Here is a 16,276-nt window from a genome sequence, read left to right as displayed (position 1 = left end):
AGGATCAGCCTGAGCATTACACCTGGGGCAAGCTAAATAAAAAAAGGTCACCGGCGCTTTTTAAACATGGACAAAAAAGCAGTAAAATGTGTTTGGAAAAAAAAATCTGGCATTAAATCATGACTTTTTGCCTGGCTTGCCTCATTAAAAGTGGCCTTTTGGAAGGTAAAATTATCATTGTAAGTGATAAGATCTTTAAGAAAATAATTCACGGCTTCTTCACCCTTTAATATGATAGCCGCCACCGGCTAATTTTTTTCTTAATGGCAACGAGGCCATCAATCTTGTCTGAGCCATGTACTCCCTCCTTTCCCCTGCCCTTCCTGCCGTGCTGGGCAGCCATGGCCCCACTTGGCGTTTCCTTCCCACCCCTTGGAGCCCAGCTGTGCCGTGCCAAGGGGAAGAGACATGTCTGGATGTATGGTTTTACCCACTTGTGTCCGCAGATCCCAGCAGTAAGCAGAGGCCAGGTAAGCCTTGCTCACGCTGTGAGGTTCACACCCTGGCAGCTCCCGATACCCTCCATGGACTGTGCAATTCTGCAGAGCTGGGCTGCAGCTTCTGCAAATGTTTCAGCAGTCTCGTTGCAATTAGGAACAAGGTACAGTTTACGTATATAAATACACGGGCAGGTTTGGCATGAATCGAATGTGCATCATGCAGCCAGTGTGCCCGCTGCTGTGATCCCAGCCCATCGCTCTCCGGACCTGGTCCTCCCTGCTCGGGTGGAGGAGCTGTGGGCAGCTCCAAGGCGATGCCAGCAAGGGCACGCGTGCCAACATGCTGCCAGCTCCCAACCCACAGCGAGGGCCCAGGGCGGCACAAGAGGAGGGGACGGGTGTCAGGGTGCAGCCGCCAGCCCGAGGAAATGGATGGAAATTGCCGGCACGCACCATCCCCAGCCCTAAGCGCTGCCTCGCGCCGGCAGCCGGGGCAGGTGTCAGCACTGGGAGAGCCCAGCCGGTGCCGCTGACATTCTGCTGCCTCTCAAGGCCAGTCATTTGAGAGTATTAAAGTGCTGGACTCCTACTTTCTGATAGCCCTGGAAAAACACAGGGAGTCTATTTTTCTTAAACAATCCATCACAGCTGCTGTCAGCAGAACAAATACCCTAACCCCGCTTTTTATGTATCTATATGGCCTTTTTTTATTTTTTTTATTTTGGCACAAAGTGTTGCCTGCTTGATGCATTCAGCTTTAACTCTGCCGTGTAAATAGGTACTTATCACTTAACATGGAGGTGATGGCTTGACATGTTTTCTGTCTCCTGCCCTCCCCTCCACGGTAGGGAAGCCGTCAAAGTGTTGCTAATAGCTGTTATCACTTGGGAACTGTAACCCGAAAGCAATGAGTGATACCAGGCCTTGCTGCGATTTTCCCCCTTAACTCTGCTAGCCATTTTTTATGTTATTGCTGGAGGATCCATGACACAAAGATGCTACTATTAGAGCTGAGTTTCCTAGAAGCTTTCGGAGGGTCCACATTTGCTCCCGGGAAAGTTAGAGGTAAAATTATCTAGTGGCTTTTAGCTGGCAGAGATAAAGGTGAGATGGAGCTAGGGATGAAAGGCTTAAATGTGAGAAGGGTGTGAATAGTGAACAGAAATAATGGTATCAGCAGCTTCTGGCCTTCACTGAAAGATTCCAGTGGTCCGCAAGCAGAATAAGCTTACAGAAATGTGAGCTACTGATTTATTTCTGTGCATGTTACAGTCACACCTGGGATTGTAATCGAGCTCTGGGTCCTCTTGGGCAAGACACCAGCTACAGGGTGGGGAAAGGGGCCCCTACCAGCAGAACTGCCCATCGGCGCACCAGGGATGGAGGGGGAAAGAGGTCTGGCCAAGGTCTGCCAGGGTCTGCCAGCCTGTCCGGCTCCCCTTTGCGACCACATCCCTCTCCGCTCCTCCTGCCGAATGCAGCGTTTTCCCCCAGACTAATGGGAGGGCACAGCTGTTTGGCCCAAGGGGAGCAAGGGGCTTTGTTTGTTCATGGGGTAATTTGTTTTATGGAATAAAACCTGGCAGAGATTTTTTTTGGAGTGGCTCTGGTATTCATCACCCCAAACTGGCAGGGAGCGCAGCCAGCCGACACTCATCCTACGTAATTTTCCCTCCATTGCATATCTGTGGGCTGTTCTTGTGTCCTCAGCTTGGCCACAGCTTTGCCACAATACTCAGATTTAGCTTTTCAATCTTTCCTTGTAAATCACAGTTACAGGGGAAGGGGGCACAGATACAGTGAGTGACTTCTCCAACCCCCACAGTGAGTCAATGACACAAGAGAAGGAGTTAAAACCCCAGGGCCCTGACACCCATCCCCTGTTCCTACCACCAGGCATGATACGGAGAAGTTAAATGATGGTGCTAGAAATTTCATCTCGAGTGAGGCAGCTGGGAAGGGCTTAATACAGACATTCTGTCAAGGTTTAAGGCTCCAAATCTTGCTTGCTTCAAAGCTCTTTTTCCTTGGAGGGCTTTAGTGGTCAAATTTCCCTCTAGATGCTGTAATTCTCTCTCAAACTGCTCGGTGAAGCTGTAAAATCATGGGGGTGGGTGGGAGAATCAAAGGGCTCTGGCACTGTGGCTCAGTTCCCAGCTCCGCCGGAGGTCTCGGAGCAGCACGCTGGCTGCCTGCCTGCGGGCACCCTCCGAGGAGCTGGGTGCACACTTAAACAAACCAGCCGCAAGCATCTGCTGGGTGCGCGAGATGGATTTTGTTCCTGGCCGTTCACGTTGCTGTTTGTTTGCAGCAAGAGCCAGAGCACGGGCTAGACTGTTAGTGGGAAAGGCAATTTGTAGTCATGTATCAGGAAGCAGCAGCGGAAAATGAATGCTGAATCTGCCACGAGAGCTGGGATGCTTCATGGAGCCCAGCCTCTTCTCCTTCAGTGGTCAGTACCAGCACTTGCACAGGGGATATAAGTTCACCTGCTGAGTGACAGGTAACAGTCTGCAGCTAATACCCTGAAACTTGGGGGCTGAGATCTCTCTGGGCAGAGATGATATCTCACCAAGATGATAGCCCATGGAGGAACAGCCATGGGCCAAACAGGCAGTGACAAGGAAGTGCTCTTAGGTAGTAGCTGGGAGGACCTGGGGATGCTGATTCCCAGAGTTACCACCAGCTGCTCAAGGAAGAACGGGAACAGTTGGACTTACGCTGCTACACCTCACCAACATGGGTTCAATCCAACATGTGCTCCTCTCCTGCACAACCCCTTGCAAGAGGCAGCCAAGGCAAGAGGGGCAAGGCAAGAGGAGAGCGTGAAGCGCAGGAATGATGCCCAGGGGAACTGCACACTGCTAACAGCTACGTACGGACTCCCAGGCAGCCACAAGCCTGGATGGACCCTGTGGTGTTGTCTGTACGCCTCTGCAAGACATCCCTGCTGCCTCATCTGCCTGAGACACAGCCTCTGGCCACGCTGGGGAGTGCTGCAGGAAAGCTCTGGGCTCACAGAGGTCTGGGGTATGGCTGGCTCGGACACACCTTCAGAAAGTGTCCTCCTGAGTGACTCTGGTGTTGGGCTTCCCTGTGGTGACCCAGGACAACAGTGAAAGGTTAGTGAACAACCACACCAGTGAATGAGACCATGAGGCTGCAGTCTCTAGCTCAGCAAGAGCAAGGACATCCTCCACCCCTTCCCATGGGCGCGAAGCATCTGTTCCCACTGACACTGAAACTTCTCCTTGGTGAAGAATTTCTTTTCCCACCCCTCCTCTTCCTCTTGGTATCTCAGACATGTCATTAGAGAAGGATGCTATGGGTTTCCAGGACTCCCCTTGAAGTCCAATGCCTGAGAAAGACCTTTCCCAGAGCAGGACCACTGGGTGTGCTTTCTGCAAAGGAGATGGGCTTTCAGCACCTTTTTGCACCCCTGGCTTCTACAAAGCATAGGCACGAGGTAGCCCAGTAAGAGCAAGCCGTTGCCTTGACCTGTGGGGACTCGTTGGGCTACCTAGCTCTCAGCAACATGAAGATCCAGGCACCAAAGGCTATATCACAAGCCTTGGGGTGAGCATCCAAGCTTGCAGTCAGGGACAGAAACTGCAGCTGGGAGGAGACAGTGGTATTCCCCTTGCTATCTGTGGGCCACAGGACTTCTTGCAGACACCAAGCGGCTATCTCAGGCCCTTTTCCCCAGCCAGGGGCTGGCAGAGCCCAGCCTGCTGTCACCAGCTCTCCTAAGTAAGTGGCAGTCAGGGTTGGATAGAAAACTCATCCCGAGGCTCACTGTGCAGGTTTGGCAGCTGCTTGTTCAAGCGGCTTGTCCATACTGGCATGGCATGATCAATTGGGCTTGGTCTCTCATAGAAAGCAAAAGAGGATCCTGAACACTGTGGAGCTATGTGGTGCTCAGCGCTGCCCTCCTCCTCCAGTGCTGCCTTCACAGAGAGGGAGCCCAGGCACCGAGCAGTCATGTTGGCCGGAGCTCCCCAGCTCGCAGCCCTTGCCTGGCCATCACTGCCTCCGTTGGCTCCAATAATAGAAGAACCTGATACAATAATCCTGCATTCATCACATCCCATGTTGAGTGATTGGATTCTCTTTGACATATTGCCGTGAAAATTGGCCCAGTGCAGTGAGTGACAGCTCTTCAGGGGCAGGAAAGCGGCGAGCGAGGAACATGCGTATACATCTGGGCTTTTATTGCAAGGAGAGACGTTTGCTGGGGCAACTGTGGGGAAGGGATGGGAGCAGAGCCAGGAGACAGAGCATGGGGGGGTTAAATTCCCTGCCCTCAGCCACCCCGGGAAGAGCCTCAGGCCAGCACAGAAGAAGCGATGGTAGTGATAGGATATGCAAAGGTCCTAAATGAGTCCTAAAGTGGTCTTAAAGCCACTGGTGACCACAAAAATAACATGGCCAGCCTGCACCCCTCCCCAGTTCCCATGTCCCTGAGTGGAACCAGCCTGCCTGCCACTGCCCATGCTGGCAGTGGATGCTCCTGAGGGATGGGGAGGTGCAGCCCCTTTCTCCCACTGCTGAGCTGCTGGAGCTGCTGGCCCTTTTGTTGGCACCCAGAGAAGGACTGGCCAGGAAAAGTCCTCGCGACCCCTTCCACCAGTGCCCAGGGTGGGAACTGGGACGTGGCACAGGTCCCAGCTTTTCCCAGGTGGTGCCTGCCAGACCTCCGGTAATGCCTGTGTGCCTCGGCATGGGCTGCAAGCCCACCCTGGGGGTCTGTCCCCCATCCCTCTGCCTGGGACCCCTGTTAGGGGTGACCCAGAGGCCCAGCTTTGTCCCCAGCAGGACTTTCTCAGAGGGACTTCACATCCCGATGGGCTATCCCCACCCCATGTTGCAAACACTCAGTGGGCACAAAGGGGAAGAGCAGCCTTCATCTGCCCACCACCCTCCTCCTCAATCCTGCCTGGTTACAAAGGAGCCTTTAATACCAAGCTCAGGTGAAGGTGACAGCGCTGTGCCTTCCCATGCCACACAGGACTTGTCTCCCAGCAAAAGCCACCTAGAAATAATGAATCCTCCTGGGCTGAGAGGCTTTCAAGCTCTCTGAGAAGGGAATGAAAGATTTCCTGATTTCACCCTCTCCCTCCCTGCTCTCCTGGCTTCTTGAAGTTAATGTTCTTAGCCCCAGACGTGACGGGCAAAGGGAAAAGATCCATGTGGTGACAGGGGACGATTGATCTCTTTTACATAGAACGACGCTCCAGTCCCAGTTTAATCCCCTCGCTCAAGGCAAATGGGATTCTTTGTCAATGGAAACTTCAAAAGCCCGGCCCTGCTGCGAGATGGACCTTCTTCTTTATCTGGTCTCTGTCAGTCACTCGCTGCGTTTCCCTCCAAACAGCTAATCTGTCTTCCTAGCCGTCCTTCTCCCTCGCAGGCGATGTGTTTGGGACCGTTGAGTTATCTACACTAAGACCTGATGAGGAGGGAAAGGGAAACTTGCAGGGTCTAGCTGCTTTCATTTTGTGGGTGCCCTCTCCAGCTCCTTCGAGACATCCCAAGGCAGCCTCATGCTTTATGGATTTTCAGTGGCGGGTGGGTTTTGGGATTGCTTTCTGCTCTGCTTGTTTTTCATGGGACAAATAGTCAGGTCTCTACTCTCCTCTTGGTCTCCCCTGGGACAGGGCATGGGAGACAGGGATAGTCAAGCAGGAGATGGGAATGTCAAAGTTTTGGAGCACTACGGAGTATCGCTGTGATCTTTATTTTCCCTTGGAGGGTTTGGGAAATTGTTGGGTTGACCTGGGGGGTGTCCCTGCCTGCCAGGAACTCAGGTCAGCACAGTGGTTCCCTGGCCCTGGAGGGGAAGACAAGGTGTTGATGTGCTTGGCAAGACACCCAGCCCCAGGGGGAAAACCCAGAGCTGAAATTTCAGTCTCTCTTTCTGACATCACATGCCAAAAATGAGCCAAGGTTTCCAGAAGAAAAAGGGAGAGCAAGACCTGAAGTTGATTCTATTAAAACAAGCAGGAAGACACCTCCTGTGAGATGCCCTGAGCTTCCCTGGGAGCCAGGAGCCTCCCTGACTTGGACTGTGTCACCAGAAGCACAGGAGAGCCTGGACCACTTGCCTTTGCCTGCCTTGGGGAGCACAGCATGGTTTTCAGAGGCTGGGCAATGCTCAGTTGCCCTGCAGTGCTCCCTGCCACCCACTTGCCTGCCCAAGCTCTGGTATCATATGAAGTCCAGCTAACAGTAATACTAATTAGTAAATGATGCCCTTTGCAGTGATGCCATGATGCTCCATGCATTTTGTATTTTTGCATTCTGAGCCAAGGGGATGGGAGGTGGGTCCTGGGGAGGGGGGATACAGCTGAGATGGGGTCTTTTAGTGATTTGGGCTCCTCCTCGGGTGTGCTTCGCTCCCCTGAGGCAGTCCCACTCCCCTCTTCCAAAGCTGGCATATGGCTCTGGCTCCAGGAACTCCCGCACATGATTTCCCAGGCTGAGCTCAACCCGTGTGTGATCAGCTCTCATTAGCTGTCATTAGACACAATCTGGAGTCTCGGAGCCCGCCGGGTCCTTCAGCTCCACCATCCCTCAGCTGCACGGGGAACAAGAGAGCCCCGTGCAGGGACTCGGCTGCTCCAGCCGACCGGGTGCATGGGGGCAGCGGCTTCCCCCAGCACTGGCTGGCCCCCAAATTTCCTGGGAGACACCAAGTAGCAGGACAGGGAATGGGCTGGGAAGGCGAGGGCGTGTAAAGAGCATCCCTCGGGGTGGGGGGAAAGTGTTCTGAGTTGCGCTCACTTACCTTGGGGGTGCCCGCTGCCATGGCGTCCTTCAGGATGGAGCTCTTGCTGCCAAGAGAGAAGAGAACGGGGTCAGAGTCACAAAACTGCTGCGGTGGGCAAAGGGGGGAGTGCTTCGAGGGATCTCATGAGGTCAAATAGCAAAGCACATGGCTCCCCTTCCCTGGACCAACGAGAGCCTCCTCGCCCTGACTGGAGGGGCATGGAAAGGAGGGCAGCGCCAACTATTTCTCCAGCTGGAATAAAATGGTGCTACAAGTGGAACCCCCCAAACCCAGGCACACGATGCAGAGTCAAATCCCGACTCTTGCCCTCCTCAGGGGCTTGTACAGCTCCTCTCCCAGCCCTGGGGAAGAGTGGGGAGCCAGCCTGCAGGGGCACGGGGAAGAAAGCCAAGGAGAGGGGAGTGGAGGTGGCGAGCCCTGAGTAGGGTCAGGCACAATAAAAAAAAGGAGGGAAGGAAAAAGGAGGAGATTAAATCAGCGTAAGAGCAAGGGAAAGAAGATCCCCTCATCTCCAGCCATGCCGTGGAGGCAGCAGCTCTGCTGGAGGCTGGAGTGATTTGTTAATTCAGCTTGTTTCCCCATTTAGCAGGGAAGGAGGTCCCCGCCACGGTGCTCCTCCTCGCCTGCCCTCGCCAGCGGGAGATGCTATAGATTTAATAACACCTTCCCCCCTCCAGACAGGTTAAACTTGAAACAATTACATATCAAAGCCGACATGGCGGGGAGGCCTGCACTGTAATTTTTTGGTTATTAAAGTAATCTCTCTCATGTAAATTCTCCTGCTAACATGCTGCAAACAGCATTAGGAAATAAATTATTTCCCCATGATTCGATTTGTCAATGCAAAGCACCTGCAGCAGGCAAAAGGCTCTTGAAATATGTTGCCAAGCCCAGTGCCTGTGCTTGTAAGTGCACGCCGGTGGGGTGGCTGGCTCCCAGCTCCCCATAGCCCCGGGGAGATGATGGATGGGTGCGTGGAGGGGGGAGGTTAGCGGGGGGAGGCGGAGGTTGGGGAAGGGGGGGGAATGGAATTGTGTTTAATAACAAAATTTGTATGCAAGCCTGCATCCCAGGCTAAGGATGAGTGATCGGCAGCCAGAAAGTATTAAAAAGCCTCGCTAAACAGATGCTGACAATAGAACAAGACATATCAAATCAGATCTACTTCAGAAACATTAATATACACATGCACACATGCTCGCCCGCGCGCGCGCGCCCGGCTCCGCACACCCGCGCTCCTTTCTTCTCAATCACAGCAATATGGGAGACATCAATAAATTTTTATGAGACTTTTAGAAGATCAACACGGTACTAGATGTGACAAAAAAGCAATGTGCCTGTCATGTTCGCTTTGTCGGGGACACTTTAGCCCCAGATGCCGAGCTGCAGTGGCAGCGGGGAGAAATTGAATTTGGCTGGCTTTAATCTGCCTTGATTTGGCAGATGGCTGGGTGTTACGAAATGAGCAGGGATGGAGGAAGGTGTTTTCTCCCGGGGCTACAGCCCCCCTCCTCTCCCAGTGCCACCGCCCTCGCCCCCCACCCGAAAATGGGGGAAACACTCAGTTATCCACAGCCATCAGGTCACCCCAAACGCTGCAGCTCTGCTCCCGGAGCAAGCGGCTGCGATTCCTGGGGACCACCGATCGACAGGCTGGGGCATCGCCTCCCTCGCAGCCCCCCTTCCCTAAGGGGATGCACTGCCAGATGCTTGCTGGGGGGTGCAGGATGCCCCCCGTGCCCTGTCCCCCAGCTCTGCCCCCCCCCCGCTCTCAGGAGGCAGCACAGAGCAGAGTCAGTTCCTGCTGCCCCCTGAGATGCAGCCCTGGCACCAGCTCCAGCCTGTGCCCGAACGTGTGCGATGGGAAAGATTTCCACCCCCTCCCCATCTCCAGCACTACCTTGAATTTCTCAGTCGCCCAAAGTGTGAAACAACTTTTTTTCCTTTTATAATCCAAACGCCAGGTTAAAAAAAACAACTCATTTCCTCCCTTTTCTTGTTAAAGGTGTTTAAAATTATTCCTTTTCGAGGGAAAGAGGAAGAATCTCATTAATTCCTCCCAGAAATGGTTTTACTGCCAGGCAACTTCAGTTTCCAGGATGAGAGTCTTTCTGGTCAGCTGAAAGGCCAAGCCTCTGCCGTTGGAAGTGATGAGGAAGGGGACCTATTTGGATAACTTGGCAGAGTTTATTTTATTCTTCGTTTGGAGGATTATTAAAAACCAGCCCCCTCCTTGTGATTTAGCCCCACTCTATTGCTAATAAGAGTTTGCAATTTGTTTTTATTTATTTCCAGGGATGGGTCAGGAATGGTCACAAGCCCTGGTCATCCAGCCCCATGACCCTGCCATTTAAGGGTGCTTTCCTCCATCCCGCTAAACCACCCCCCGACTCACAGCGGCTTGCAGCCCCCCGCGCCTCTTCAGGATGCTGGCAGCGGGCTGAGAATCGAAAGGCCGTCAGCAAAGAGAAACCTTCCCCTCCATAAACACCGCAGACAAATTAAAAATGGTAAAAGGGAAATCAAGACCTTTAAAGTTCAAACACTTTTCGGTGCCTTTTAAAGTTTTTTCGCTCTAGGCCCTTGCAGAGAGCACAATCTTTGGAGACCTTGGGATTCTCTTTAATCACCCAGCCAGGCTGCAGTGGTCTGAAATGATTACACATTTACATAGTAATAACCCCAACACTCCCCACATTATTTCATGGCTAGCATATTTCCACTCGGCGAGTGATCCATGTGTTTTAAATTATAACCTGTACATAGGAAATTAGTTACTAAGTACGATATTCATGGGCTCGTCTGACACTTCTAATTAAGGTGATTTACACAGAATTATCCTACGAAATAAAAAAATGGTGTTTTGCTAGCTAATAAAATATAATTACTACCCGCTTTTATAAGTTACAGTTAGTTTTAATCTATTTGGGGAATTGTTTATCTAGTTCATTACAGCAAAACAACTTCTTTCCCTTTTAGGCAACCCCCCCAAAGTACCAAAGAAGACAAGAAATGCCCTGGAAAGACCCAGCGATTTGGACAGCCTCCTTCTCTCTCTCCCAGCAACTTCGCATTTCTAAGTGATACGAGGCTGCTTGCTCTGTGGTTCCCTTTCTCAGGGTTGAGACAGCGGTTCTGGCCGTACATTCAGGCATCCCCACGTGTTTGGGTGCCCTATACCTCTGTGGGGACCAAATAAGGTCCCTGCTTTGGTGCTGCTGGAGGGCTCTGCCCAGCCCTGCAGCTGCATCACCCCTTAACGTTAATGGGAGCTGCACAGCCAGGTCCCCGTGCACCCTGGGGTGCTCGCTGGGGACCCATCGCTCCTCTGTATTAGGGCACATCAGCTCTAAGAGGAACATTTACTCTCAGCAATACATCTTCAGTTGTGACGTCCCAAAGGGCAAAGGCCAAATATGCGCCCTCCTTACCCACAGTCTTAGGGTTTCTCTACCCCTGCCATGGTTGCTATTACATACAATGACCTTCAAGTTTTGGTTTGGTTTTGTTGTGTTGTTACGGTCCTGTCTTCTGGGGTGCGCTTGCCATAGGAAAAAAAAAACCAACAATATGAAAGGAGTGGTCCCTTATCAGCCTCATGAATGGAAGCTGCTGCTTCCCTCACAGAAAACCCAGGGCATGAGGTGAAGGTTAAGTGATCTGCTTGTGTTTTACCATGAGCAAGATGGTACTTGTCCTTTTCCTTTAAGCCTTTGCTCTTGCAAGCTGTTGTAGGAATCCCAGCTTACCTCCAAAAGAGAAGAGAAGTTTTCTGGGTGCCCAAATCAGGAGACGAGCAGAAACCCTGCTCCCCATGGGAGATGGCTCATCAGCTGCCAGGCAGAGGACCATGACCCAGGGTGTACTCTTGGTGCCTAGAGCCCACCACAGCCAGGCAGGGCTCTCGCTGACCCCCCAGCCCAGGCAGAAGCCCAATGCCAGGCAGCTTCCCCAGGGAAGCAGGGGCAGGAGCCTTCCTCCTCTGCGCTTACCACAGCACACACACTGTGCTGGCACCGGGACATCATGGCAGCATCCTGGAGCAACGGCTGGAAAGCTCTGTTGCAATTGTAGCTACAGCTTGAGCAAGGAGACCCAGAGAGAGACAGATGTGCTCAGAGGGGAGATCTGAGCACAGAGCACCCATGCGACTTGCCTGAAGTCTCAGTGCAGCAACAATAAAGCCAGAAACAGCTCCGATACAGCACTTGAGACCACCACAGCCGCTTGGGCTCCCCAAGCATGTTCAAATGAGATTTCTGCAGAGCCCCCACCCAGGGCAAGGCAGGGCTTATGACGAGCATCCATCAAGGAAGGGCTGAGCTCAGTACCTGGCATGGCAGCCACCCCCCGGGCAGCACTCCCCACATATAATTAATAACAACTGCAAGAGAAGAAGTTCCTTGAGCTCAGGCAGCTACAGTTGTTTGTGCTCATCCCTTAATGACACTGCAGCCAGAAGAGGTTTAAAGAGGTGGTAAGAGGGCTGCTGCCATGCAGCTGGTGTCTTCCAGCTCTGCAACTCTTCCACAGAACAACTCTCAGCAGCCCTGTGGATTTGATGGGCACCAGCTAGAGCACATGCAGCTCCCAAATGAGATCCTGCAAAGCTAAAAAGTTTCTATAAGCTGCAGCCAATGGATGTATTTCTTAAAAAAAAAAAAAAATCTAGTGGAAACAATTTATTTTTAGCTGCAGGACTTGCAGCTTGAACACACAGCCTTGGGACAGGAGCCCCGGCAGCAGAACAAGCCTCCTGCAGAGCTGTGCAGACGGCAACACCAGCCGTAAATAAGTAGTCGCTGTGTAGAGATGGAATTGGATTTTTGTGAATGCCAGTTTAAATAAGTGGAAGTGTCACTTGAAGCCTAAATAAGGAAATAGGAGTTTGATTTTTTTATTTTTTTTTAAATACATGAGGCCAAATCCTCACCTAGCCACAGGTGACAGCCCTCAGTGCAGCCAGGAGTGATCTGTGTCCTCAGGGGAAGCAGGCTGAGATTTTTAACCTACTGTGGCTCCTCTAGCACACCTGCTCCAAGTGCTGCTTGGAAGATTTCCTGCATCCCATGATGGGGAAAGGGGCTGAGTGATGGTAAAAATTGCCAAAGATGCTGGAGTCAAGACTAGAAACACTCTGTACCTGCAGTCCCAGACACGCTTCCCAAATGCTTCCCCTGGTCAGTATTTGTGAGACCTCAGTGCCCAACATGGTCAGCTGTGACAAACCTGACCCCACAGGGCAGCCACCTGCCTCTCCCAAAGTGGTGAAGCTGCAGCAGAAATGCAGTAGGATCATAAAACACCGAGGCATGACCTGACTGTGCTAAAATCCCCTATTTGTTCTGTCCCATTCGCACCCCTGGCCCTTTCTTCCCCTGCTGGGTTTTTCTCTATCAACCCCTGGTACCCCATGCCCCTGCCAGGAGCCCCCGCTCAGCAGGCAACAGGCTTCTGGCTGAAGATGTGATGTGTGCAGGGCGAAGCAGGAGGCTGGGGTGGGAGGGTTGTTTCATTTCTCTCCCACTATTTGAAAAGGAGGTGGCTGGAAAAATAAAGAGAAAAGTCGGAGGGAAAGGTCATGCATTAGATTGATCTGGGGGGCTCTTTGCTACGGCAGCTGTAATGACTGTTTAATTATTCCCAGCTCACGTGGCAGTTCAGAAGAGGCTCTGCAGAAGGCATGCATCGCTTCAGGGCAAATAACTGACCGAAGATTTATTTCTCACCCTTGGGTTTCCATGCATCCCTTCCCAGGCCTCCCGCTGCCCTGGGAGTCAGTGGCAGAGGAAGGTTTTGCCCTCCGAGGTCCCAAACGCCAGCCTGCAAACCCATACCCTGGAGTCAGGGAATGGGTGGTGGGTACCACGGGTCTGAAGGCACTTCAGGGAGTGTTCATAGCACTTTCAGGGCACTGCTTGAGCAAGGGCATACATGACCCACAAATTTTTTCACCCACTGTGCTACTCTGGAAGCCCTGACCCATGAGAAGTGCTCTCACCCATGGGTTATAGGCAGTAGCCTCTGCCTGTCCGGAGGTCTACCATGGGAGGAGAGGAATGGGGCATCTCTAAGCAGGACAAGTAGCTGTGTGGCTTGTGCTCTCTCTGCTGGAGAAGCCACGGATGAAGGGTCCCGGCTGCTGTCACTGCCACCCTCTGAGTGCATGGGAGGAAGCTGGAGGGTCTCTCTTCCCTTTCTGTCCATGATTAATCTGCCACAGTGAGGGGCAGGGACACAAATCAGAGGGTGGATGAAAGAGGATAAATCCACGGTATCAGCAGCACCACATTCGCTAGATAATAAACAGACTCCTCTCCTCATAAATTTCCCTCCATTCCCCCATGGTTCCCCACCACCGACGCTGGCAGACATGGAGCTGGGCTGTTCCTGGCCTTTCTGGTGTCCTGGCTGGTGGGGAGAGCCGTGGGTCTGCCAAGGAAACCTGGGACCCTCCACCCGGGCTGGCCTTCTTCACCCCCTGCACGCACTGGGGTGCAGCGGGGGCTGTAGGGTGGCACAGCAAGGCCCCATCCAAGCTCATGGGCTTTAGACGGTGCATGGGACACCTGAGCTGACTGCGAGGAGGTGATTCGTACCAGCACGTGAAATGGGTGGGAGAAGAACTAGAGACACCAAGCACTCTTTAATTTACTTGGTATTTCCATTCTCCATCTCAGCCCTCCCCAGGTGTGGCTTGTTCTCTCTCCCTGCCCTGGCACATCACCATGTCCTCACTCCTCATTTTGGCAGCAGCCAGCTCACCCCCTTCTCCACACCCCATGTGGGGATGTGACCCCTTTAGCTGCCTCGTGGTGGCAGGTGGCCCTGTGCCCTGCTCAGCTATCACCAAGAAGCTGACACTTCCAGACAGGTTTCTCCAGTGACGGAGTGTGTTTAATTGAAGTCTGACAGGAGTCACACTGCTGGAGAAAGGTTCAGGTGATGCCACTTCTTGTGCACCTGGAGATGCGTCCCTGCCTGAATTTGGACACCCATGACCCCAGGAGCTGAGGTCCCACGCTCAACACCTCTGCCGTGGGATGCCCTGCTGCTGCCGTGGGGCAGGACCCGCTCCCCGGGGGCTCGGGGCAGAGCAGGATGCGAACGACCCCTTCTGCGTCCCCAGAGCAAAGCAGCAGCTCCCGAGCACCGGCAGCCCGGTTTTGCTGGGGGACGTTGGCAGCGGGACGAACCCCAGATGCCGCACGTGCTGCTGGGTGCTGGGTGCCGCGGTCGGGTCTCTCCCTGGAGCAGCTGGGCATTGCGCGGGGGCTCGCGTGTGCCGGGACTCGCCCATGGGGAGAGCACTGGGGAGACATCGCAGGTAATGAACTGCTCAGCTGGACACCTTGGGGGGTGCCAGAGCCCTCCGGGAAAGCTCCCGGGAGCCCCGGACTGGCCGGCCGCCTTCCCCACGGCCCGGGGAGAGGGTGCTGCGGGGGAAGAACCCAGTCCCGCCTCGCGAAGCACTGTCAAGCACTTAATAGTACCTGTCCCCACCATCTCCCTGGCCTGGATTTATGCCTCGAGGGGTCACCTCTGGTGAGACTCTAATAACACGACTTTATTAGCTTTCTTGTTCCTTCTTTAAGATACAGTAGCAAGGGGGGAGGAGGGCAGCGGCACCTCGGGAAGGAGCGGGGGGCATTCGGATAGGAAGCAGCTGCCCTCGCGATTCCCCTTCTCGGTGACAAGGGGGAGAGGGAGAAAAATGATGCTCCCTCGAAATTTATCATGCACCCAATTACAATGTTAATTGGCAAGTCCCAGAAATCAATTAATTCGCAAATTTTTTTCAATTAAAAATTAAGATAAATCATAAAACGTTATTAAGCAAAGGCCAAACTCCGTGAACTTTTTTTTTTTGTAGGCATCTGGGTTTTTTTTTAATTTAAATAAAAAAAAGAGCTGTGTTGCCAAGGCCCGATGCCCTTGAGTGCCTTTGCTGAAGCGCAGGGGGCTGTCATCAGCAGGACTGGGCTGAAGACAGATAAAAAAATATCGACCAGTCGGACACACTGCTTCTGCTTTATTGATCAGGCGGGAATTTAACTTGCTGTGCATATCCACCGTGTCAGCAAGGGCCACGGGCGAAATTAAAAGTACTTGGCTTGGAGATGTCGCCTTGATACCGGGGGGTGGGGAGAGAGGGAGGGAGGGGGAAGAAGATGGGGAGAAAGGGAAGAAAGGAAAGGCAGAGGGTGGAAAAAGAAGAGGGAAAAAGAAGGAAGAAAAAAGACAGAAGTTGAGGATCAGGAGGTTGCAATGCCTGCTTTTCCCTGGTTGCAATCTCACTTGTTGGCCAGAGCTCCTTGCCCTCTCTGGAGCACTCGCAGGTGTCTACTGCATGCAAGGAAGGGAATCAGCATGTATTTTAATGGAGCTTTGGAAAAAAACCCTTCTCACTCAAAACCATCTCTAATCTCACGCATTCAGAGGCTGCGGGACCTGCAGTGTTCGCTGTACAAGAAATCTGAGGAAGTACCTGGCCGTCAAGTTAAAGTCCCCAGGCATAAATCGAGGAGACCTGAGGCGAGAGCCGTGACCCTGATGTGACACATGACAACAGAGCTAATTTGGGTTTTACACACTCCATTTATCCTGCCAGGCTTGGCAGCGTGGCCACTCGCCCTTCCCAGAGAAGCCGCCCACGCTGGCCCTGGGAAGGTCTCCTCCAAGGGCTGTTTGGGACAACACAGCACTCAGCAGATCCCGCTGAAATGAAGCAAACCCTTGCCTGGGGCAGTGTGAGGAGCAGTGATATTTAAATACAGGGTTCCCTGAGCAGGGAAGGGGTAGGAGCCACGTCTCATAACTTGCTCTGGGTCCTTATCCTGACCAGAAGTAACAGAGAAACCCCTTGTCATTTGGGCATGCAGGGACCACCAGGATGGTGTTCTTCTCTCCTCGTCCATCAGCAGGAGTCTCCGGTGCAGACTCAGGGGGGTTAGCACAGGATGACTTTAATCAGAAAGACCACAAAACAGTGGGAAAGCAACCTGTGAAAGGATTTGATATCCAGGATGCATCTCCAGATGCCTGG

At 52.9% G+C, this 16,276-nt stretch overlaps 1 protein-coding gene across 3 annotated transcripts in view; it reads right to left on the bottom strand.

Annotated features, from left to right (window-relative positions):
- The window catches only part of RNF220 (ring finger protein 220), a 237,223-nt gene that overhangs the window by 72,538 nt on the left and 148,409 nt on the right, over positions 1-16,276 (bottom strand). For all 3 annotated transcript variants that reach the window (XM_075039294.1, XM_075039296.1, XM_075039293.1), the window contains one exon: positions 7,228-7,273. In XM_075039294.1, coding sequence (XP_074895395.1) covers positions 7,228-7,273 — 46 coding nt within the window. The remainder of the gene's footprint in view (positions 1-7,227; positions 7,274-16,276) is intronic.

This window comes from Buteo buteo, chromosome 10 (genome assembly GCF_964188355.1).
Source record: "Buteo buteo chromosome 10, bButBut1.hap1.1, whole genome shotgun sequence".
Lineage (NCBI taxonomy): Eukaryota > Metazoa > Chordata > Aves > Accipitriformes > Accipitridae > Buteo > Buteo buteo.
Note: the sequence above shows the minus strand (reverse complement) of the source record. Positions and strands in the feature narration are given on the sequence as shown.